The following is a 24,987-nucleotide window of genomic DNA, read 5'->3' on the forward strand; positions in this document are numbered from 1 at the left end:
GAGCAGGGACCAGTCTTTTGTTTTCTGCTGTATACCCCCCAGCACCTAGAGCACAGTAAACAGAGGTACTCAATATGTATTTTTTGGAGGAAACGTAGGGATATAACTTCTGTGCAAAACTATGAGGAATTTGTAAGTTCTGAAGTAAAAGAAAAGGGGGCAAGATTAAAATGTGGAAACTGGTTCCTCTGAATTGGGAAAGACATAGCACATGTGATCTCATGCCCACAATTTCATTTTTTTTTTTGTTTCTAGCAGTGGAAGAAATAATCACAAGACTATTAAAGTCTAAAACTATCCAAGGTACTAGGAATTTCTACTTTGAAATGCACAATAAGCAACATACCAGAAAGTATTATTGAAAGACACTACAGACTAGGGCTGAAACTTCGACACCAAGTCCATTAGTTGTGAGATGAGGAGTGAAGAGATAGTAAGCTGGCTGTTTTTAGAGACTGATGGGCAAATGAGCTGGTCTTGGCTACTCAGGAAAACAATCTAAGACTAGTGTCTCTCAAATTATATGTGATGAAGGACCAGTTTTAAACCCCAAACTGCACTCTTGTCACAAATATATTTTTAAAAATCCGTTAGACGAGAAATGATCACATACTTTAATGTCACAGCAATATCAAATTTCCGTAGAAGTTTCTAGACATTCTTTAATTTCTATACCGGTCCAGAGAGACACCAGATAGCACTGACCTAGGGTTTTGTTTTTTAACGTCAAGCTGACCTGAAATTTTGCATTTGCCCAGAAGGTCTAACTCTGAGTGAGAAAATTCAGCTCTTTTTCCCCCTCTACTCAATAATGAAGACAATCCATAACAATTAAGAGATAAAAAGTAGCACAGAGACTTGTCATTAACTTGTTTTAATTTTAAAATGTAAAACATCACATTATCACACTGCCTTAGTAAATTAAAATTATACTTTTGAATGCAAACTTCAGCATTTAAGATTCTCAGCTCAACTTGAAAACTTTGCTTTATTTTGCCATTTATCTTAGAAGATAACAGGATATAGACACTTAAAACTGTATACGAAAATATTCACTTAATCTATGCACCTCTAAACTCCTGTACCTTTGTCTCCATGTTCTCAAAAAACCCCAAATGATTAGTTTAGCTGACTGCGAACAGAGTGGCCTCGGGGGAGGCTCCATCTATTATACGTTTCATTACCAAAGGAAGTAAAATTTAAAATGTCCTGACCTATAAACTTACTACAATCTGGTGCAATTTACTATAGCCCATCAGGTAGGCTCTATACCACTGAGACTGTATAATGTGCTTTTACAGGATCTCCGAAACCAAATTTCCAGGATTCAAATCCATACTAAGCGACTTAAATCCTCACTGGTTCTGTTTCTTCATCTGTAAAAGGGGGATAACAGCACCTACATCAAGGGATTATTGTGCAGGTTAAAGTGCATGTGAAGTGCTTAGAACACTGCCTGGCACATAAGTACTAAGTAAGGATTTTAACTTTTTGATTCTTACATAGTATGCCTCAAATCCTTCTGTAGAACTGGAATTATTAACAAAATTGGTTAAATGAAATATGGCACATCCCTACAATGAACTACTATTTACCCATTAAAGATTATTTTAATAATCTACTATGAAAATATATTTATTTATAATATCCTGTTAGAGAGGGAAAAGTAACTTAGAAAATCATGTACAATCTAATCTTATATTTAGAAAAGATGCTAATAAAGTTAGGAAATTTGCAAGTCATTGTGGTACTTAAGTGGCATTTGCCAAAAGTGACTCAGAATCATTCCTCCCCACCCATACTGGGAAAAAGACTTAAAACCGATTGTGATTCTCAGATGGTAATAATAAGGACAATCAAATGCTATAAATTAGGATTTTTAAAAATTTAGAACTGTGTACATTTAATGCATTATTCCTCCTCTACCCGCCAAAGCTGATACTTCTTAAAATGGACTGCACCCTAGAATTAAGGAAATTAAGCATTAATTTCTAATAGATATATTCCTCCAGTGCCACCCACTGCCCACACACTACCACCTCCACGGTCACTTTTAAGCAAGCTCTTGAAGTGCTCACAACTACATATATCAACAAAGACAATAAATCACCTTAAACAATCACCCAACCTTAAACAACAGATATTACTAGGTACAGTATATTGAGATTATAAGCACAAAAGACTCAGTTATTTCTAGAATACTGAACAAGGGGTGTTTGTGGTATTGCAAGTACTCAGATGGTAGCTTGTGGTACCCTTTAAACTGTTTTAAATTCTTCAATAAAATCAATACTATTAATTTCATGTTTATTTTATACAGGATTTTTGTCAAACTTTTCAGCTTTAAAATGATTAATTCATAATCACCATCTGAAGACAAAATTTCCTCTCAATTAATGGTTCTCATTCTACCTACAGTTCAACTTACCCTTTTGTCTACAATATAGCCATATTTCATTTTACGGGATCTGAAATATACAATTATTATAAACAAACTGTTTTCAAATTTGCTTTCAAATGATGCCTATAAAGAGTAGATCAAGTTTTCAAGTTTACATAAATCTATACTACACCAATTCATCATTATAAATACAAGCGTTCATAACCTGTTTATTATAATTCTATTTAGACAGCGACATTAACAAAATTCTTAATGCATACGCCCCCCACCACCTGTAACTCTTTCCCTATGGTGTCATTTGGACACTTGAAAAATAACGTCTCAATTCAGCAACCAAGTTTTACAACTGCTATTCCTACCAATCAAATGGTGATGCACTAAGGTCGCAATTCTCATGAGTTTTAACATATTAAGAGTACATTATTTACCTAAGACTGAAGGACTGTGCCTCTTACCTTACTTAAAAAAAAAAAAAAAAAAAGATAGCCACATCAATTTAATTCCATATATATATGATGCTACCTATTCAATTTATTAAAAATTAAAATAAACATAATAATCAAACTAATGCTCCAAACTTACGCTACTCATGTGGAAGGCACTACAAGAAGACACCATAGAGACTGCCTTGCAATAAGAAGTACAAATTCCTTCTATAGAGATGGAGAAATAAAAGGAAGGACAAATCTAGTTGTCTAAAAGACAATTCACTGTACACATTTTATTTACAGTTTTGTACACTGTCTTAATATGAATGGGACCGCTTTTCTACTTGAGCCATTTTTTAACCAAAGCAAAATAACCTAAGTATAACAAAGTGTTAAAATACAGCATAAAGATACAAAAACAGACATACTAATTCTAATTAGGAATGTAATTATGATGTTACATTTTTTATAATCCACAATTATGTTTAGGAAATCACACAAACATAGATCACTGATTTGAATGAAATGCATAAATTTGTAGCAAAGCTCTGTAGTTACAAAAAAACAAAAAAATTACCAAAGAATGCACAAAATTAATGTTTATTCCACCTTTGTGTCATATTCCTGGATCCTTCACCAATGTTACATGAGGAGAAAAACAAAAGCAAAACAAATGAAAAACTGAAATCAGAATCACTAATGTTATCAAGTAGGGAAACAAATAAATTAAAATCTAGCAGCCATCAGCAAGAGTACAGCACAGAAAATGCTGTCAAAAGAAACAAAGAAAATTGTTAGAAAACTGTATGCATCATACTCTTTCAAACCAGCAAAATATGCTCCTGCATACAATGGAACATAAACAGAATCGTTCTCTTGTAAGGTATAGAAATGCAAATTCTTTTCTTCAATATTGTAGATGGGTCAAATGTGTGTGTAATCGTTAATTCTTTTAAGCTATTACAGAGTGGGCCAGGAACACATTTATGGATTCTGGGGACGATGTGTACTGTAATTCTTTGATTGGGATAGTGGACACTCTAGCCAAAATTAAAAAAAAAAAAAAAAATGAACACAGAAGTACAAGACAAAGGCAAATGAGACTTCTCTTATATCTTAGCAACATTTAGATGGAAATCAAATTTAAATGCAGTCCACTCTGCTTTTGAAGAGGCTTTGGTTCAGCTCCCAAATCTCGATTGCTTGACGCAGTCTCCTATGAGAATACTCAGAAGGTGTCTTCTTAAACAACAAACCTATTTTTAGTGGTGGAGCCGCTCTTAGTAGCTGTGTCTGCATGGGACTGATAACCAATCACTATCTTTGGAGGAAGTCCTAACCTTTCCTTGTATACCCTCCTAGAAAATGAAAAAGAAGAAAAGTAGCCATTAATTTTTATTCAAACATACACCCCAAATCCAGTATTATTATTCTTTACATTAAAAAATAATACCTAGAGAGTGAAATAGGAAATTGCACACCTTTTTCCTTTTAGCAAAATTTACTCTTCATTTTCACAACAATCTTGGTTAATCACTTAACCAATATTTGAGAGTCTACTATGTATCAGGTACTGTGATAATTATCAGTAAATTAATAATAAGCAAAGCAAGGACAGTCTCTAGGCTCATGGTGTTTATAGTTTAGAGTACTTGATTATTTACAAACAAATAATCACAAATACAAATGGTGGAGCTGTACCACATGCATAATTAATGTATTCAAAATCAATTACACGCACGTTTTAATTTTCTGATCTAAAATGCTTCAATTATATTTTACATATAAACCTTAATAAATATTGTATGTTACTGCAATTACATTTACCTTACCTATTACCGACAAGAATGCACACACAAAAATTAAACACTGTGAAGGCGATTTATGATATTTTCAGGATAATTTAGAACATAACATGATTTCTGCCTTATATATTAACTCTACAACCTAATTTTCAAATAAGATGTGACTCTATTTTAAGAACAAATATGATGAGTATTAAAGAGGGTAAGCACAGGGGCTGTGATATTATTAACAAGGAGGATCTAATCTCCTCTTTTTTTATAAATTTATTTATTTATTTATTTATGGCTGTGTTGGGTCTTCGTTTCTGTGCAAGGGCTTTCTCTAGTTGCGGCGAGTGGGGGCCACTCTTCATCGCGGTGCGCGGGCCTCTCACTATCGCGGCCTCTCTTGTTGCGGAGCACAGGCTCCAGACACGCAGGCTCAGTAATTGTGGCTCACGGGCCTAGTCGCTCCGCGGCATGTGGGATCCTCCCAGACCAGGGCTCGAACCCGTGTCCCCTGCATTGGCAGACAGATTCTCAACCACTGCGCCACCAGGGAAGCCCTCCTCTTTGAAAACAGAGAAATCTCTCCTTTTAAAAACTCATGAGGTCAAAGTATAATGCTAAGAGAATGAAGCACATCTGAAGGCCGAGGAACAAAAATAAGGCTGTGTGGCTACAGCTCACAAGAAAGGTAAATATGAGAGATAAGGCTGACAAGGTAAAACTGGGGACAGATCGTCATACGATCTTATGAGAATATCATAGGTCAAGTTAGGAATCTGGTATCTGAGAAAAAATAGCAAAATTTTAAAAATAGGCACCAAAATGAAACAAAAATAAAGAGATATACATTTTCATGGAGCTAAATACTCTAGCAGTATGATACCAGGAAATTTTATTCATATTCTACCCTTCAGAAGACTTTACTACCTTCCTTCGAATAGGGTATTTAAAAATAATTTTATGATAACTAAAATTATAACTATTATCAGATTTATATTAGGATATAATGTATTACTCTCGATTATACTTAATCACTAAAAATGCCAGAAAGAGCACTGAGCCATGCAACTTAAAAGGGTGAAAAAAATTTTTTCCTTGAAAAAGTGAGGCCAAAAGTTTTATAGAGATTTCAAAAATGTTTAATATTGACACAAATAAAAAACTTTCTGAGGAAAGAAGTTCATACTTAGTTTCTTTAACACATTTTCAAAGAAACAGGAGACCCCCACAGTCAGTAAGTTTTAAGGCTGACAGAAAGATCAGGAATATGGTGACGAATCAACAATCAACCTTCTCTTATAAGAAACCCCGTGGAGAATGAAACCTGGAAAATCCCCACATCTTTTAATCCAGAAGGGAATTATGTTCACAGGAGAATTCATAATGTTTGAAAAATCAACATGCAAAGAGGCAAACCAAACATACTGTGACTTATGACTGGTACTTAATTTTAACACAAAATTTAAAGTCCAATTTTACTAATTTAAATATAGTAAAAAGAAAATCCTAGTTAACACTGACTGACATTTGCGGGGGGTGGGGGAGATGGGGGGGCGGGGACAACAGGCAACTTTTGCAAATAGTAATATTTGCCAAAAAAAAGTTTTAAAATTTATACACGTGGGTTTTAAATATGGACAAAACCAAGCTACTGTCACTTTAACGTCAATGAAAATTTTACGTAAGTATACACGTGTTCAAAATATACATATACTATTTGCCAATATTCACCAAATTATTGAGTATTATACATTAGCATTATGGTTTTAAAGTAAGGCAAAAAAGACATATTCTCATATGCTAAATAATAAAATGCTACATGCTAAAATAGTGATTATATACCCCATTGCTAGGAAAAAGAAATTTTACGGAAGTGAAAAAAATATGAATAAGACACTGAATACCAATACACAGCAGTTCAAGATTATAAAAGTGTTCATGAAAACAAGGAAAATAATGGTCTACATAAATACCTTTTATTTAAAAAGTACTTCTGCTTTTAGTTACCTATTTTAAAAGAAGCACACAAAAAGCAAAACTTACCCTATATGTGTAACAGCTTCTCTGTTTTCACATTCAGTAGTCCATATTGCTATTTTATCACCTTTAGCTCTAACATTAACCACAGCTCCACATACATCATCACTGTAGTCATCAAAAGATTCTCCAATAAGGCACAGCAGCTTAAAAGAATAAACCCAAATCTCAAATTACATTCAATAGATGATAAAACAGCTTATTAAGCTGCAAATGTCTCAAGTATTTGTATATACACAAAACTGAAAAAGTTTTTAAATCAAGAGTCGACTTTCTGGGGCTCCTGCGAAAGTAGATATAGCGGAGCGGCCGCCGCAGGGTCCGGAGGCGGTTAGGGGAACCCACCAGGCCGGAACCTTCTGGAACTCTTTCCTGAGGGAATCGTGACGAAGATGTGGACCAGTGGATTTGAAAGCTATAGCAGTTCCTCTTTTGGGGGAGCCGGAGGCTACACACAGTACCCTGGGGGCTTTGGATCACTGACACCTTCCCAGGCCGAAAAGAAATCTAGAGCCCGAGCTCAGCATATTGTACCCTGTACCATATCTCAGCTGCTTTCTGCTACTCTGGTTGATGAAGTGTTCAAAATTGGAAATGTTGAGATTTCACAGGTCACTATTGTGGGGATAATCAGAAATGCAGAGAAGGCTGCAACCAACATTGTTTACAAAATAGATGACATGACGGCTGCACCCATGGATGTTCGCCAGTGGGTTGACACAGATGATGCCAGCAGTGAAAACACTGTGGTTCCTCCAGAAACATATGTGAAAGTGGCTGGTCATCTGAGATCTTTTCAGAACAAGAAAAGTCTGGTAGCCTTTAAGATCATGCCCCTGGCGGATATGAATGAGTTCACCACACATATTCTGGAAGTAGTCGATGCACACATGATGCTGAGCAAGTCTAACAGCCAGCCCTCAGCAGGGAGAGCACCTATCAGCAATCCAGGAATGGGTGAAGCTGGGAACTTTGGTGGGAATAGCTTCATGCCAGCAAATGGCCTCACTGTGGCCCAGAACCAGGTACTGAATTTGATTAAGGCTTGCCCAAGGCCTGAAGGATTGAACTTTCAGGATCTCAAGAATCAGCTCCAACACATGACCGTAGCCTCAATCAAGCAAGCTGTGGATTTTCTAAGCAACGAGGGACACATCTATTCCACTATGGATGATGATCATTTTAAATCCACAGACGCAGAATAACTGCATCTAATTGGGTACCCGAGATATTTTCCAGCTGGACTTTTTATGCAATCTCTTGTCTCCAGCTGTGCATATATTTGGCAGGTTGACTTCTAGGAAGCAGATTTCATCTATAAAAGGTTTCAATTGACATCCTTTTGAAACTTACTACTGTTCTGTGTTTTTGAAGCTCAGAGGGATATGGGCAACTGACAGGGATGTAAACCAGGGCGGAATTTCTTAAAGAAGTTACAAATTAGTTAGTTACAATATCAGGATAAATGGAATTGGAAGAGGGATGCTACCAAGAGGGTTGGGCGGTATTACTTGAATAATACGCAGGAGTTTTTATTCCTAAATTGTTTCCTGTTAAGAGTAGGACTAGGGCCTGTCAGCAGAGAGCTAGCCATGAAGCCCACTAACCTCTGCCTGTTTTTGTTCCCCACTTTGGTTATGTGTTGTTACTTCCAGAATTGCACTTTCTTTCACCTTGTCATAACTGCTGCCCAAAGTGTGTTTTTATAAGCATGGGGTTCTAGAATGGTGGTTTCCTGGGGCAGAGAGTAAGATATGTATTTTGTACAAAATAAGCACATTCATATGTTTAATAAAAGTTCTATTGCAAAAAAAAAAAAAAGTCGACTTTCTGAATGCCTAAATTATATTTATAGATATATAGTTTTTTGTCCTGGCCTTTAAAAAATTTGTTAATTTGATTCTTTAATACCAAGAACATGATCAGTTTTGTTAACTTTTTTAGCAAATTTGGCAACTGATGTCAGGGCACATAAAAGGTGAATTATTTTATTAATATTCACTTTGCTCTGCTACTGCTTATACTTGCCGGCAAACAAATATTAATGGAATAACTGAAAAAGCTGTTTAATTATCTCTTGTTCTTGTTGTTTTTCATGAACATTTTCTAACTTTTAAAAAAACTGTGGTAAATACATGACATAAAATTTACCATATTAACCATTTTTAAGTGTACGGTTCAGTGGCATTAAGTATATTCACAATGTACCAACAATCTCCAGAACTTTTGTCATCCTGCAAAACTGAAATCACTTTTTAATGCAGAATTCTAAAATGGTAATTACTGATAATCTCTCCCAAAACCAAAATTAAGTCTCTTTTTTAAAAAACTTATTTATTTATTTGGTTGCACCAGGTCTTAGTTGCGGCCGGCGGGCTCCTTAGTTGCAGTTCTCGGGCTCCCTAGTTGCAGCCTGCCAGCTCCTTAGTTGCGGCATATGAACTCTTAGTTGCGGCATGCATGTGGGAACTAGTTCCCTGACCAGGTATCGAATCCGGGCCCCCTGCATTGGGAGCCAGGAGTCTTAACCACTGCACCGCCAGGGAATTCCCGCAAAATTAAGTCTCTTCTTTAAAAAGCCATTCACTGAAGTATTTATTATTGCTCAACTTAGTAAGGGCTAACTATAAACCAGACACTGTCAAGTGATAGGGATACAAAAGAGACTATAATCCCTGCTCCTAAAAGCTTGGGGTTTGAAAACTTTCACTAGAGAAAATGCCTATTATCTCATATTTAATAAATGTCGTATGAAACCAAAAGTTCCAAGTTACATCACAACATATAAGCTGAATGATATCAAGCTACAATTTCACTGTTTCCTTCATTGATCTAAAAAGTTAAGTATACAGAGCAATACTCTAAGAGGACTGTAAAAAAACTTACATCATACAAAATGTGAGAGGTTCTATAATTTTGAACTTAATGAAATGACCAAGATGACCTTATTCTGGAAGGTGAGTCAACTGCCAATCACTTTCTGGATGTGTAATATGTGGTAGGGAGTTTCACTGTACTAGTATGTAAGAAGCATACAAGATTCACAGGACAGAACAAAATTAAGTGCTGGCTTAGCTAGAGTGGGAATCCTTATCTTGTCTTGAATTAAGTAACCAATGTAAAATGTAACATAAGTTAAGTTTAAGTATTCCAAAACAGCTTTATAATTTTAAAACCTTACTGTCTCTAGCCAAAAGCGATCGAGGTCACTTCGTCTCTGCTGTTTGTTCAATGTAATTAGCCATCGTCCTCCTCGTTTGTTTTTCTCATCTTCCCACATAGGCTCAATACCATCCTACAAGGTTAGGGAGACAACACTATGAGACAATATTGTTACTTTAACTTGAGATCATCACTAGAAACAGCAAGCAACAACCCTATTAACTATTCACTTTATATCCATAAAACTGTTAATTGATGTAGTGGGGAAAAAAGCACACAAGACTTAAAGCAAAATTAGAGTCCTGACTTGGGCACTTGTTAACTATCAAACCTTGGGTTTCACTTAATTTGGAGGCTCTAAAACATTCTGAGTAACAGATACCTTTGAGAAGCTGTATACATTTCTATACCTAGAAAATATATACAAAACTTACACAATTTCAGAGAGCTAATGACTGTCCCACCCACTACCAGCTGACAAAACTCATAAATATCTCAAGGACCCACACACTCCAGGCTAAGAATTCCTGACAAACTCTGGACTTCAGTCTACTCAAATATATAAAGAAGAAACGGATTGGATGATCTATTTGGATGATCAAAGTTCTCCTCAAAATCAATCACAGGATGTGCCCATACAGTCTGACTCTCACTTAATTTCAATAACTGGGTTGGCCAAAAGGTTCATTTGGTTTTTTCCGTAAGATGGATCTAGTAGCACTGAGTTGTCTTTAACTTCAGTCAAAACAATTTCGTTAGATTGTATGTGACAGCTGTCATATCAGCGTGCATTTAAAAAAAGACTTATCAGAATTGGTGAATTTTCATGTAGCCACTTTAATATTGAAGATGGAAGAAAAAAAGCAACATTTTCGGCTTTATTATTTCAAGAAAGGTAAAAATGCAACTGAAATGCAAAAAAAAGATTTGTGCAGTGTATGGAGAAGGCGCTGTGACTGATCGAACGTGTCTAAAGTGGTTTGCAAAGTTTTGTGCTGGAGATTTCTCACTGGACGATGCTGCACGGTCAGGCAGACCAGTTGAAGTCGATAGCAATCAAATCGAGACATAAACTGAGAACAATCAACGTAATACCACACAGGAGAGAGCCAACATACTCAAAATATCAAAATCAAGCGCTGACAATCATTTACACCAGCTTGGTTATATGAATCGCTTTGATGTTTAGGTTCCACATAAGTTAAAAAAACCTTCTTGAACGTATTCAAGCATGCAATTCTCTACTTAAACGTAATGAAAACGTTCCGTTTTTAAAACAAGTTTTGACAGGTGATGAAAAGTGGATACTGCACAATAATGTGGAATGGGGGAGATCCTGGGCAAGCTGAATGAACCACCACCAACCACACCAAAGGCTGAATACGTTGTTCAATAAAGTTCTTGGAGAAAATGAAAAACATGCCTTGAATAAATACAATTAGAGAAGAAAAACAAAAACAATTAGAGAAGAAAAACACTAGACGTTTTGATGAAGGGCAAAACAGAACAACGTTAATTTAACTAGACAACTAGACCTGTGAATTACGGGGCTTCAAATGTAGTTCTATTACTTTAAAACATGTCTTAACTAAATTAAACGTGTCTTTTATTTTTACTTAAAAAAAGTGTCTTTTATTTTTACCAAAAAGGCACTTTTTGGCCAACCCAATATTTATACTAAAATAGGGCAAAATATATTTATGCTAAAACCTGGTAAAGCTAATTTAATTATTCTCCAAGCATCACAACATTAACTATTCCTAAGTTTATGGCAAGATTTTTTAATGAATACCTGAATGGTCCAGTCTTATAATAAATATATGAAATCACCAATTAAACATACCTTAAAAAGTGAGTAGTCACAGCCAGGCATTAAATTACTAGACAACTGGATATGGTTGTACAGACTAGGTAAAAGAAAAGAACAATTATAAACGTAGCATATGTAATGCAAAGTTTAGGTGCGTACATATACATTCAGAGAATATGATAAAAATAAGATAAAAACTCATGTTTACTTCCCACCCCCATGAAGTCAATTTCTGAAATGGACCAAACAGATCTTAGTAACAGCTTCAAGAATCAACATCTGATGATTTTCAAGAAAATATTTCTAATAATTTTATTCTAACAATTTTGATGTATTAGTTAACTGAATACATACATATGTATATACAAGAAACTGAAAAGAGAGGTATGAAGTGGCTTTAAGTAGATGAAAGAATCGTGAGGCTAATGAGCAGTTTTAAACACACAAAAAGACAAATCAAGAGAAAGCAAGACAAACTCCCTGACCATCAGGATTGCATGACTAAAATAAGTCAACATCATTATCCTTGAAAGTATCCAAGAGCGGAACAGATCAATGGTTCCCAAACACCACACACCATTACTAGTTTAAGTCAGCATAATAATCTTTTGGGGAGCTTTTAAAAACAAAACAGGACGCCCCTGGTGGTGCAGTGGTTAAGAATCTGCCTGCCAATGCAGGGGACACAGGTTCGAGCCCTGGCCCGGGAAGATCCCACATGCCACAGAGCAATTAAGCCCGTGTGCCACAACTACTGAGCCCGTGTGCCACAACTACTGAAGGCCGCCTGTCTAGAGCCCATGCTCCGCAACAAGAGAAGCCTCTGCAATAAGAAGCCCACACACCGCAACTAAGAGTAGGCCCCGCTCACCGCAATTAGAGAAAGCCCACACACAGCAAGACCCAACGCAGCCAAAAATAAATAAATTTATTAAAATAGCAACCAAAAAAATATAAAAAACAGTTCCTTACCCTACTTCTTGAGATTTTAATTCCTTAAGTATAGGATGGATCCATAGAATCTGTATTTTTAAACTACTTCCCAAATAGTAATATCTAACTAAGTATAATAACACCACCCATGGTCACCAGTCATATAGCTAAGATCATCACTTCTGTATAAAATATTGGAGACAGGCAAAGCATTCTTACTCTGTTGCCAGTTTTATAACAATTTTGCTGTGATAGACTTCAGGAGATCAAATGATCTAGGCTTCTACCTTCAAGCTAGTGAAATATCTAAATTAAATTTTAAAAAATTTCTTAAACAATGTTTTCAATTAAAAGTGACCACTCAAAGTGGTCTCAATATACAGTTTTCTCTAATTATTCTATGCTTCGTTTTCAGCGATTCAAATGCATACTAAATGCCTAATATGGGCAAAGCACTAGAAATATACAGAAAATTGTTTCTGCCCTGGAGGAAGTATACATCACATGCATACATTTTCTAATCACAATCTGTTAGTCTTTGTGCTACACTCAGGGAGTTAACATTAAAACATAAGAATCACATCACTGGTATGATCCAAAATACACCAGCTGAACAAATTAGAATACTTAGATAACTGCTAGGTAATTTACAGCTCTTAAAAATGTTTTTAACAAGTTGTATCTTTCATGTTCTCAAATAGTTTCTCCCCATACATTTTTCAAGCAAATAAGACATACTAAATCAACTTTGTTTTTAAAGAATCAATATTCCCAAACCTCCTGAAAAGAACTTTATCATTTTAAATTATATTTTGAAGTCATGCAAAGATTTAAGACCCCGAAATCTTAACTTTTTCCTAAATCTGAAACAAAATCTCAAAAATATTTCAACTATTCTTCTTGATGTTGATCACAAAGTATAATGAAATTAATAAACTATCATCAGAGATATTGTCATTCTTTGACAAACCCTGAATTATGAGCAGTTCAGCCTTTGAAATCTTGGAATCTCTATCACAGGAAATCCAGATATTATACTGGAAAGAAACTGCAGAAATGAGGGCCTAAGAAAGCTCTGGAATACCTAAGTATAGGGCAAATGTATATAGGCAACCAAGAAAGGGGACAAGCTCCTAAAAGTTGTTGGAAGTTCTAGGAACAATAAAGGATTCTCAACGAAAGAGATCTCAGGACAAAGAATAGAGAACAGGCAGAGCTAAAAGACGACAAGACGGAAGCTTTCTAAAACTGATGAGGAATAATCACCAATTCAAACAGTTGTGAGAAGATGGACAAACAAAAAGGTGAATATTAACTGCTCACACCTTACCCTTCATTTTGTGAATGCAACTTAAAATGAAAAATTACACAACTAATAAGACAACAAACATCCTAAAATGAATGGTTACTTACGCCCAAAAGTCTTCAACAGTATCAAACTTAGAGATCAGCCGAAGGTTTGCTTGCCAAGTTTTGCTTTTATCATTTTTAAAAAACCAGAGTGCCCATCTAAAAACAGAAAGTCAGTGTCAAAAAAAAAAAAAAAAAGAGGTAGCTTTACATCCATGTTCAAAGCAGCATTATTCACAACAGCCAAAAGGGGGAAGTGCCTATTGTCAGATGAATGAACAAAATGTACTGTGGAATATTAAACAGCCTTAAAAAGGAAGGAAAATGAAATGAGTCCATCAAAGAAGACAAATACTGTATGATCCACTTGTATGAGCCACCCAGAGTAGTAAAGTAGAATGGTGGTTGCCAGGGGCTAAAAGGGAAGGGGAATGGAGAGTTGTTGTTTAATGGGTAGAGAGTTTAAGTTTTTCTGCAAGATAAAGAGAGTTTGGGGAGATTGGTTGCACAACAATGGGGGTGTACTTAACTCTATTGAACTGTACATTTAAAAATGGTTAAGATAGTAAATTTATATATGTGTTTTACCACAATTAAAAATAAATAAAGTAAATAAAAATTTTATTTATAGTAGCAAATGAGTAGTTTTCTCTATTTCTTTCATTTAAAAAGTATATATTTTGGGAGTTCCCTGGTGGCCTAGTGGTTAGGATTTGGGGCTTTGGGGAACTGAGATCCTGCAAGCTGTGTGGTGCGGCTAAAAAATAAATAAATAGATAAATAAAATGAAAAGTATGTGTTTTGTACCTACTATGTAACAGATTTTCTGCTATACTTAGAGATCCACTGAGGCTCATCCCACAGAGAGTTCACAGAAATGTTGTACAGAGACAATTACAATGTCCTAAGTGCTATGACAGAGATAATTAAGCAGTTATTTAAGAAAAACAGACCAGGAGCACTTAACTGGAAAGGAAAGTGGGGAAGAGGGAAGCTGAATTTACAGAGAAACAAGAGGAGAGAAATAAGAGCACTAGGAATGGGGGGGGGGGGGGCGGGGAACTCATACAAAATGAGAATATAATAAAGGGATTCATTGAGTAATGCTACCACAGATATATTCTGAAATAATGCATACCAGTTTCTATGTATCTGTATATACTTTGTCTAAAAAAGTTTTATTCTAATACTTTGAAGGAAAACTCATGTCACATAGAAGTTACACTTAAGTATTATCATCCCAGTATGATTCATCTTTAGTAAAATTGTATTTTCTGAATTACTATACCACTTCTAAGGGAATTTCACTTACTCATTGATAAAAATGTTGTCTGAAGACAGGTTTCCAAGTGGACATATATTTCATAACTTTATGATTAATGCTTGATAATCTCAGACATAAAAATGAGATGCATTTCAGCACCTACTTGATAATTTGTATTTGCCAACCCACTATCAAGGAAAAAAATTTTTTTAAAAAAGCAAAGGCAGAAAAACTATTAAACATACACACACTGTGTCAAGTATTGTACTCTGGATTTCTAAAATTAATTCAGTCTTTCCTCAAAAATTTAAAAATAGAACTACCACTGGATCCAGCAATTCCACTTCTGGGCATTTATCAGAAGAAAATGAAAACGCTAACTTGAAAACGATATGTGCACCCCATGATAAGCAAAGACACGGAAGCAACTTAAATGTCCATCAAGGCATGAATAAGGAAAATACGGTGTATATATATATATACATTTTCAATGGATTATTCAGTCATAAAAATGAAGGAAATCTTGCTGTTTGAAACATGGATGGACCCTGAGGACTTTGTGCTAAGTTAAATAAATCAGACACTAGACAGGAAAAACAAATACTGTATGATCTTGCTGATATGTGCAATCTTAAAAAAAAAACTTAAAAAAAACAAACTACCCCCAAAAAAACCACCCCAAGCTCACTGATACAGAGAAGAGATTGGTGGTTCCCAGAGGCACAAGGGTGGGGGAATGCATGAAGCGGGTCAAATGATACACACTTCCAGTTGTAAAATAAGTAAGTCATGGGGATGTAAAGTACAACATGGTGATAATACTGCATTGCAAATTTGAAAGTTGCTAAGGGACTAAATCTTAAAAGTTCTCAACACAAGAAAAAAAAATTTATAAATATGTATTGTGATGGATGTTGACTTACTGTGATCATTTCACAATACATACAAATATTAAATCATGTACATCTGAAACTGTTACACCTCAATTAAAAATAATAATAATAAAATTTAATTCCATCTTTAAAAAAAAAACTGCATTCAGCCATCAAACATATAAAGATATATCCTAAGAAAATAATTGGATAACTAAGCAAAAATGTTTGTACAGGAATGTTCTTAATTTTGGAAAATTTTGGAAACATCTTAAGTGCCTACCAACAGTTCTCAAAATGTGGTTTACAGGTCCCTAGGGGATCCTAAGGCCCTTTCAAGGAGCGCTGATGAGTAAAAACTATTTCATAAAAATGCTAAGACATTTTATTTTTCACTGTCTTGATATTTGCACTGATGATGCAAAAGCAACGGGTGGTAAACCTACCGGTGCCGTACATAGCAAGAATTATACAGTGGCACCAATTTGTACAAGTAGTCACTGTATCCTTTATTATCACCAACTCTCACAGTAATAATGTCAGTTTCAGTTAAGAATGCCACTGAATGGAAACCAGCAGTAAAAACTACTGGTTTCGTTAAATTTCAATCTGTGTACACGTCTCTTTCTGCACAGAAAATATTTCTGCATACCAAATATCAATACAATGCTTAGGCAGTTGAGTTGTGAGGTGAACTAGTTACTTTTTTCAAAAAGCACCACTTTTACTTGGAAGAAGACTGGCTGATCAACCATGACTATTCCTTGAAAAATGAACAGATTGAGCCAGCTGCTAAAATTTGAGCTTTCAGGAGAAAATCAGAATTTTGGAAAGCCTGCAAGTGTCACTGTGAGCTTAACAACTTAATAAAACTTGACGATATTTCTGATGAGTTTAGGTAGTGATAATAATTAATGTTATTGTTTTGATATCATAAAATGAAAAGTGCCAATATTTGGAAGATGTGCAAACTCACTGAACCAATATTTTCCAAATGACCAGTGGTGTGCATGGGTGAAGGATACATTCCAAATGCAAGAGAGACCAATGGATTTTAATGTAACAGAGTAGAAAAAGTTCTTGGATATGGTTTCAGATTCTACAATGCAGCTAACATATAAGAAACCTAGCATCAAAGGAAGGAGATAGTCATAATTATTTTAAAAGGCTATTAAGATTTCTCCTCCATTTTCCAACCATGTACCTGTCTGAGGCCGTATTTTATTCTCATACTTTCTCTGAAACAACTTATCTCTAAAGACAATGCAGAAGCAACTATGAAAATCCAGCTGACTTCTATTAAGTCAGGCACTTAAAAAGATTTACAAAAATACTTCCCACTGTGTATTTTTTATGTATCCTTCCCACTACGTATTTTTTATTTTGAATAAATTTAAATTTTTTTCATAAAAATTATTTAATTAACATGCAATGGGTTAAGTACATATATAATTTTACATTTTTAAACGTTTATTTTCTAATATAGCAAATGAAAATAGATAAAAATCTACATAACCAAAACACTGTGGAATCCTCAATAATTTTTAAGAATATAAAGGGGTCATGAGCCCAAAGAAGTAAAATTTAAATAAAATATAATATATATAATATAATAAATGCAAGAGACTGCTAGGCAGCTATTAAATAGGATAATTGTGTGAGTAAAATTCTCCTAAGACTGACATGAAACCCAGAAACCATGGAAGAAAGCTGGTATTTGATTACATGAAAATCAAAAACCTCTAAAATAACATAACTCCTTAGACAATGTTAAAAGACAAATGATTTGGAAATGCATTTTCAACCTAATCCCCCCTGGAATGGGTCAACATCCTTAATACACAATGCTTGGAAATAAACGAGAAGAAAATCCCAAAGAAAATAACAGACAAAAGAACTGAACAGACTGCTCACAGGTAAAAACACAAATAAGCGATTGTTTTCAACAAAAATGTTTTGAAATTTCAATAAAAGAAATGCAAATTTAAAACAATAAGACACTGTTTTCACAAATCAGACTAGAACCAATCTGACAGGCAATTAAATTTAAAAGATTGATGGTGTTGGCAAGGATGTAGAAACCAGTAACTCTTAAACTGTTAAGAGTCTAAGCTGATAAAGGAGGATAATTTGGCAATATCTACAAAGGTAGTTAAAGGGTAGTCTTTAACCTAAGAACTCTGAAATTTTACCCTAGATATATTCACACAAGTGCAAACAAATATATAAGGACGTATACGTTATAGCGCTGTTTGTAAATAGAAAAAAATTCTATATACACATTAATGTAAGCCTGATAAAATACATGACTATATATTCATTTAATACAAGGCAGTGGTTTAAAATAATGAGTCAAAACCTGCATATACAAACAAAAAAACTCAACAGTATGGCCATCTATATAAAAAAAGTATATACGCATATTGAAAGGTTTTGGAAAAATACAAACCAAATTTTTAACACTGACTATTCTGGGCAATGGAGAAAAAAGCAAAATGGGGAAGAAGGTATCAGAAAAAAGCGGAGAACTTTTACTTTATATACTTTGTACCCCAATGATTTAATCTTTCTTATAATAATTATAGTGGTTTTTTAAAAAAGAAAACATAATTCTGCAATATTTACACGAAGTAAATAATGAAGAAACTACCAAAATTGGAACCAAAAATGTCTTAAAATAGTTTTCCATATGATACTATTTTACACAAGAAATAGAATTGATAAGAGAAATTGAAATCCTCACAAACTTCATTTTAGGATTTAATCAGTTTGTTCACTGATAGGACAGGAATCTCTTCTCAGATTTCACTTAAGCTATGAGGGATACATGCCTTGATTACTTCTCCCCACAAAACAGCAATACTAAGAACTGTGTTCACAGTCAGAAGACAGAGCTAGCTTTTTATATACCACTGAAAAGATGAAAAAAAATACTTTAAAAGTTTTGGTACTGCTGCTAGGTTAGCTAAATGAAATTGCCACTAATCAACTGTTCAACTATTACCTTTGGCACAATGCTTTCCTGAGGAAGAATTTTTACCCTTTATGGACTATTTGACCTTTGACATCTCACTCACGAGCTGACAATTCCCAATGTCTAGAGAACTGCTGAACCACAGGTCTCCTATGAAAAAACTACTGAATGTGTTTGGACTATTATTTCAATAGGTCTACCATGATAACGAAGAAATGATAAAAAATAAAGGGACATAAAAGGACAACACATTTTTCAGATAAATGAAACTAAATTATAGACAGTCTCATGGGATCTTTAAAGTAAAGAGAGTAAAAGGCCTGGGAGTGGGTGGAATGAAAGGAACTGAAGATCCTCAGAAGTTAATTCCTTTAATGAAAGGAATTAAAGATCCTCAAAAGTTAATTCCAATTTACTTTCCTCCAGATTCTTACAATGTTTCTGAGTTGCCATTTTCTTCCCACCATCAGCTCTCAGTGAATCTGTGTTAATTTTCATCATGTAAGCCAGAAAGACAATTAAGTAAAAACACAAACATACTGGGAAGTGGTAGGGTAGAGATAGGAAAAACCATATACTGAACTATTAAACTACTACACAGTAATTATGAAAACTTAACTCATCCTAAACTCTCCTCTTTTCCTCACCTAACTTCTCTTAAATACAACCAACCAATCTCCAGACTCCACATCCCCTAGCTCTCTTTTCTCCTTCACAGACCAACTTCAAATTGCCTATTCCTGCTCTATACATTTGTATACTTTCTATTCACTCTTCAAACTATGCCAATCTTTTTCCATCACCTGCTCTACTAAACTTTCTCCAATGTTAGCAAGGACTTATTGTTCAATCCAATGAACATTTGACCTTTCTGTGGCAAATATGCTTACCTTGTCCTTAAAATAAACCATCTGCTAGGTTTCCATGACCAAGCACTCTTTCCTAGTTTATACAGTTTATATGTCTATACCCTTCAAAGGCATTCTTTTTTTTTTTAAATTTTACTGAAGTACAGTTGATTTACAATGTTGTGTTAATTTCTGCTGTACAGCAAAGTGACTCAGTTATACATATACATATATTCTTTTTCATATTCTTTTCCATTATGGTTTATCACAGGATATTGAATATACTTCCCCGTGCTATACAGTAGGACCTTGCTGTTTATCCATTCTATACACCAGTTTGCATCTGCTAATCCCAAACTCCCAGCCCATCCCTCCCCCACACCCCTCCCACTTGGCAACCACAAGACTGTTCTCTTCATAGGCATTCTTACTCAAAAAAATCCCCTATGTGCTAATATTCCAAGCCTCTGTTGTGAGAACTCATTTACTACTGTGGTTTCAATTACCATCAATTACCAATGAATTTCAAACCACTCTTTCAAAGTTCTACTATCTGAGCTCAAGATTCACACATAAAACTGTTTGCTAGACATGGGTCATCCAAATGAAAACGGAATCCTTCACCTATCTAAAACTAGTCTCATCTAACTTTTCCCTCCAAACCTGTCCCATCCACCATTTACCTTGCTGCCTAAGTCAGAACACCTATGTGTCAGAAAGCTTACCTGTTCTGTAAAGGATGTTTAATATAGTGTTCTGGGTTAGCAATCTCCTGATTAGATTCTGTTTTCTCTTCTTCTGTAGGTGGGGGATTAGGAGTAGGGGTGGTTTCCTAGTGGAAAATAATTAAACATTATGAACTTCTTAACATGAAATAACATTAAGAAATTTCTTTATTTTTAAATTTTTATTGCAATATAGTTAATTCACAATGCTGTGAAAAATTAATTCCTATGACAGCAATACTCTAAATAAATTTGAACCAATATTGTCCACATTTTTTTTTAAAGGAGAATGAATTAACAGGAGAAGCACTGGATAAAATAGACCACAGATCAAACTCTAAGCACCAGACTCTTCATTCTAGCATCTCTTCATTATGAACAAAAGGTTTCTCAAATTTAAAAACATAATAATAATAATTTTGTATATTGTTATCTTCCACTTACACATTTTAATATAAGATTGTTAGAGACCATGGAAAAAAGTTGGGAAAATCAAGTACCTTTCTTAACATACCAAACACGGTGCATAGTGGAAGTGGGGGGGATACAACTAAAGTTTGGAGAGTATATTAACTATATCACAATGACACAAACACAAAAATCTTTATAAAGTGATCAAGACAATACTACACAGGTCCTTGCTTTCATGTTACACTGTTATTATATACGGTAACAAAGTTCAGCAACTTCTGTCATTTTCAATTGGCCCTAAGCAAAAAAGCTGGACATTGGCTTGAACTTAAATTCTTCTAGGCTAGACATAATTGTCATCTGAAAATGTCAGGGAAAAAAGGAGGCTGGGAATAATAAGTGTTCTCCACATTAATCCATGTAACTCTTCACCCTACTGTAAATTGGTATCAACACATAGCTAAGAAAAGGGACCAGAAGCTGAAACAAAAGCTGATACAAAAAAGGAGGGCACTGCAACAAGGGTTTGGATATCAGATTTAAATCCAACTAGCAAAACAATACAGATATATGTTCACATTAACAACATTCTGTAAATCAGAGATGTATCATCTAAAAAATGACTTCAGGAGCAGACAGGTGATACACATTTTACAATATAAAATACATTTTTCTTATCAACAAGACACCTCCAGTAACTACTTTTTACTAGTCTATAAAGTCACTCATAGCACGGGCTTTATCTTGATTTTGCTCACAACTGTAATGCCAATGATCACAACCCTACACCAATAGGAACTTAGTGGCTTGATTACTTAACAGAATAAATTTAAATGTTTACACAGAGTAGTTAAGGCCCTAAAATTTACATACACACAGTAGCCAATGCCTTAACAGCACCAGAGCACCAATCATTTTTAACATCATTTCCTCATCACAATCAATTTACATCTTCAAATAGATGATCATTACCAAATGCCATTCCTTACTCTACCAGCTTAAAATTAATGATGGTCTCCAGACAAAGGCAGTCTGAGTGAACAGAGAAAATAGCCAACAGTTAGGGACTGATAGGCAGGTGGGTTTGGGGGACAGGGTACCAGAGAAAAGTGAGCTGCAGAGAAGTGAGCCTCAAAAATCTATGTAAAAATCCCTGAAGTCCTTGGCTATGACTCCTAAACTGAGATGTTCAGAGTGCAACTCCGGGTAGCCTAGCAGGGAACAGCTGAGCCAAGACTTCAGAGCCTGAACAGCATTAGGAAAACTAGTTCAGACCCAGCCAGAGTGGATGGTTGAAAATCCTCAACTTTCAGATGAAATTCAAGAAAGCCCATGTCCTAGGTATCAGATGAAATACATATGCCTAACAAATCCTAAAACTAATCCCTGACAGGATCAAGGTAATCTACTGATAAATAAATTAACTGCCCCCAAGAACCGGATTCTCTATACTCTGGAGGAAAATAACAGAAGCGTGAGCCTCTATAAATATTATCTACAATACCTAGCAAACAATCAAACATTATTAAACATACAAAGAAAATTTTTTATAGCAACTAATGATCGAGATTAAACTGTCCATAGAAAGACATCCAGATATCAGATACATAATCCAGATTAACAGAGTTAGCAGACAAAGTCTTAGTAACTATGATTACTATGGTAAAATAGAAGATGGAGGGAATTCCCTGGTGGTCCAGTGGTTGACTTGATGCTTTCACTGCCAGGGCTGGGTCCGATCCCTGGTCAGGGAACTAAGATCGCACAAGCCGCATGGTATGGCCACAAATATGAACAAATGAACAAACAAACAATAAATAAAATAGAAGATGCGGAAAAAGGATAGAAAAAATAGGAGTATTTGAAAAGGGAATTGAAATCAATTTTTAAAAAGAATCAAATAGACATTAATGAACTGCCAACTACAATGTCTGATATTGAGAGCTTATTGAATAACAAGAAACGACTCAACAGAATGTAAGACTGGTGAACTTCAAAGACAGGTCAACAGAAAATATTCAAATAATCACAGAGGAGGGGAAAACAGATAGTAAGAAATGTCAAGATGGTTAAAAAGTTCAAGGACAAGATAAGAAAGAATGGGACAGAAAGAATACAGAAAGAAAGAATAACCAAAATTTACCAAATTACATGAGGGACTCAAGTCAGATTAAAAAAACTGAGGGAACTCCAAGCAGTATAAATACAAACAAAACTACACCTGGGGGATTTCCCTGGCGGTCCAGTGGTTAGGACTTCGCCTTCCAATGTAGGGAGTGTGGGTTCAATCCCTGATCGGGGAGCTAAGATCCCACATGCCACATGGCCAAGAAACCAAACCATAAAAAAAAAGAAGCAGTATTGTAACAAATTCAATAAAGACTTTAAAAACGGTCCACCTCAAAAAAAAAAAAAAAAAAAAAAAAGCAAACAAAAAACTAGACCTGGGCATATTAGACTCAAACTACTGAAAACGAAAGGAGGCAATATTAAAAGCAGTTAGGAAGAAAAATTTTAAAAAGACACATACACATTACTTTCAACGGAAAAATAAGAATAACAGCTAACTTCTCAAAAGAAATTTTGGAAGCCATCAGACAACAGAATAACATCCTTGTGCTGAAGGGAAAAGACTGTCAACTTTGAATTCAGTGCCTAGGAGGGGACTTCCCTGGTGGTCCAGTGGCTAAGACTCTACACTCCCAATGCAAGGGTCCCGGGTTCAATCCGGGGTCAGGGAACTAGATCTCACATGATACAGCTAAGAGATAAGAAATGAATGACAGGGGAAAAAACGAAAAAACACAAACACATGGAGACTAAACAATACGTTACTAAACAACCAAGAGATCACTGAAAAAATGAAAGAGGAAATCAAAAAATACCTAGAGACAAATGACAATGAAAACGTGACAATCCAAAACCTATGGGATGCAGTAAAGCAGTTCTAAGAGAGAAGTTTATAGCTATACAAGCCTACCTCAAGAAACAAGAAAAATCTCAAATAAATAATCTAATCTTACACCTAAATGAACTAGAGAAAGAAGAACAAACAAAGCCCAAAGTTAGCAGAAGGAAAGAAATCATGAAGATCAGAGCAGAAATAAATGAAATAGAAACAAAGAAAACAATAGCAAAGATCAATAAAACTAAAAGCTGGTTCTTTGAGAAGATAAACAAAATTGATAAACCATTAACCAGACTCATCACGAAAAGGAGAGAGAGGACTCAAATCAATAAAATTAGAAATGAAAAAGGAGAAGTGACAACAGACACCACAGAAATACAAAGCATCCTAAGAGACTACTACAAGCAACTCTATGCCAGTAAAATGGACAACCTGGAAGAAATGGACAAATTCTTTGAAAGGTATAATCTTCCAAGAGTGAACCAGGAATAAATAGAAAATATGAACAGACCAATCACAAGTAATGAAATTAAAACTGTGATTAAAAATCTTCCAACAAACAAAAGTTCAGGACCAGATGGCTTCACAGGTGAAGTCTAGCAAACATTTAGAGAATAGCTAACACCCATCCTTCTCAAACTCTTCCAAAAAATTGCAGAGGAAGGAACAGCCCCAAACTCATTCTATGAGGCCACCATCACCCTGATACCAAAACCAGACAAAGATACTACAAAAAAAGAAAATTACAGACCAATATCACTGATGAATACAGATGCAAAAATCCTCAACAGAATACTAGCAAACAGAATCCAACACCATATTAAAAGGATCATACACCATGATCAAGTGGGATTTATCCCAGGGATGCAAGGATTCTTCAATATATGCAAATCAATCAATATGATACACCTTATTAACAAATTGAAGAATAAAAACCATATGATCATCTCAGTAGATGCAGAAAAACCTTTCTTTCAACACCCATTTATGATAAAAACTCTCCAGAAAGTGGGCATAGAGGGAACCTACCTCAACACAATAAAGGCCATATATGACAAACCCACAGCAAAC

The 24,987-nt window shown here is 35.0% G+C and overlaps 1 protein-coding gene and 1 pseudogene across 1 annotated transcript in view; one reads left to right on the top strand and one right to left on the bottom strand.

Annotated features, from left to right (window-relative positions):
* Window positions 1-900: 900 nt before the first annotated feature.
* Window positions 901-24,987, bottom strand: part of EIF4E (eukaryotic translation initiation factor 4E) — a 119,657-nt gene continuing 95,570 nt past the window's right edge. Inside the window, 6 exon segments of the mRNA XM_068542478.1 lie at window positions 901-4,187; window positions 6,666-6,805; window positions 9,841-9,954; window positions 11,665-11,728; window positions 13,978-14,073; window positions 20,598-20,704. Of these exon segments, the coding sequence (XP_068398579.1) occupies window positions 4,073-4,187; window positions 6,666-6,805; window positions 9,841-9,954; window positions 11,665-11,728; window positions 13,978-14,073; window positions 20,598-20,704 (636 nt within the window). The 3' untranslated portion in view covers window positions 901-4,072.
* On the top strand, window positions 6,956-8,333 carry LOC137763602 (replication protein A 32 kDa subunit pseudogene; annotated as a pseudogene).

This window comes from Eschrichtius robustus, chromosome 4 (assembly GCF_028021215.1).
Source record: "Eschrichtius robustus isolate mEscRob2 chromosome 4, mEscRob2.pri, whole genome shotgun sequence".
Lineage (NCBI taxonomy): Eukaryota > Metazoa > Chordata > Mammalia > Artiodactyla > Eschrichtiidae > Eschrichtius > Eschrichtius robustus.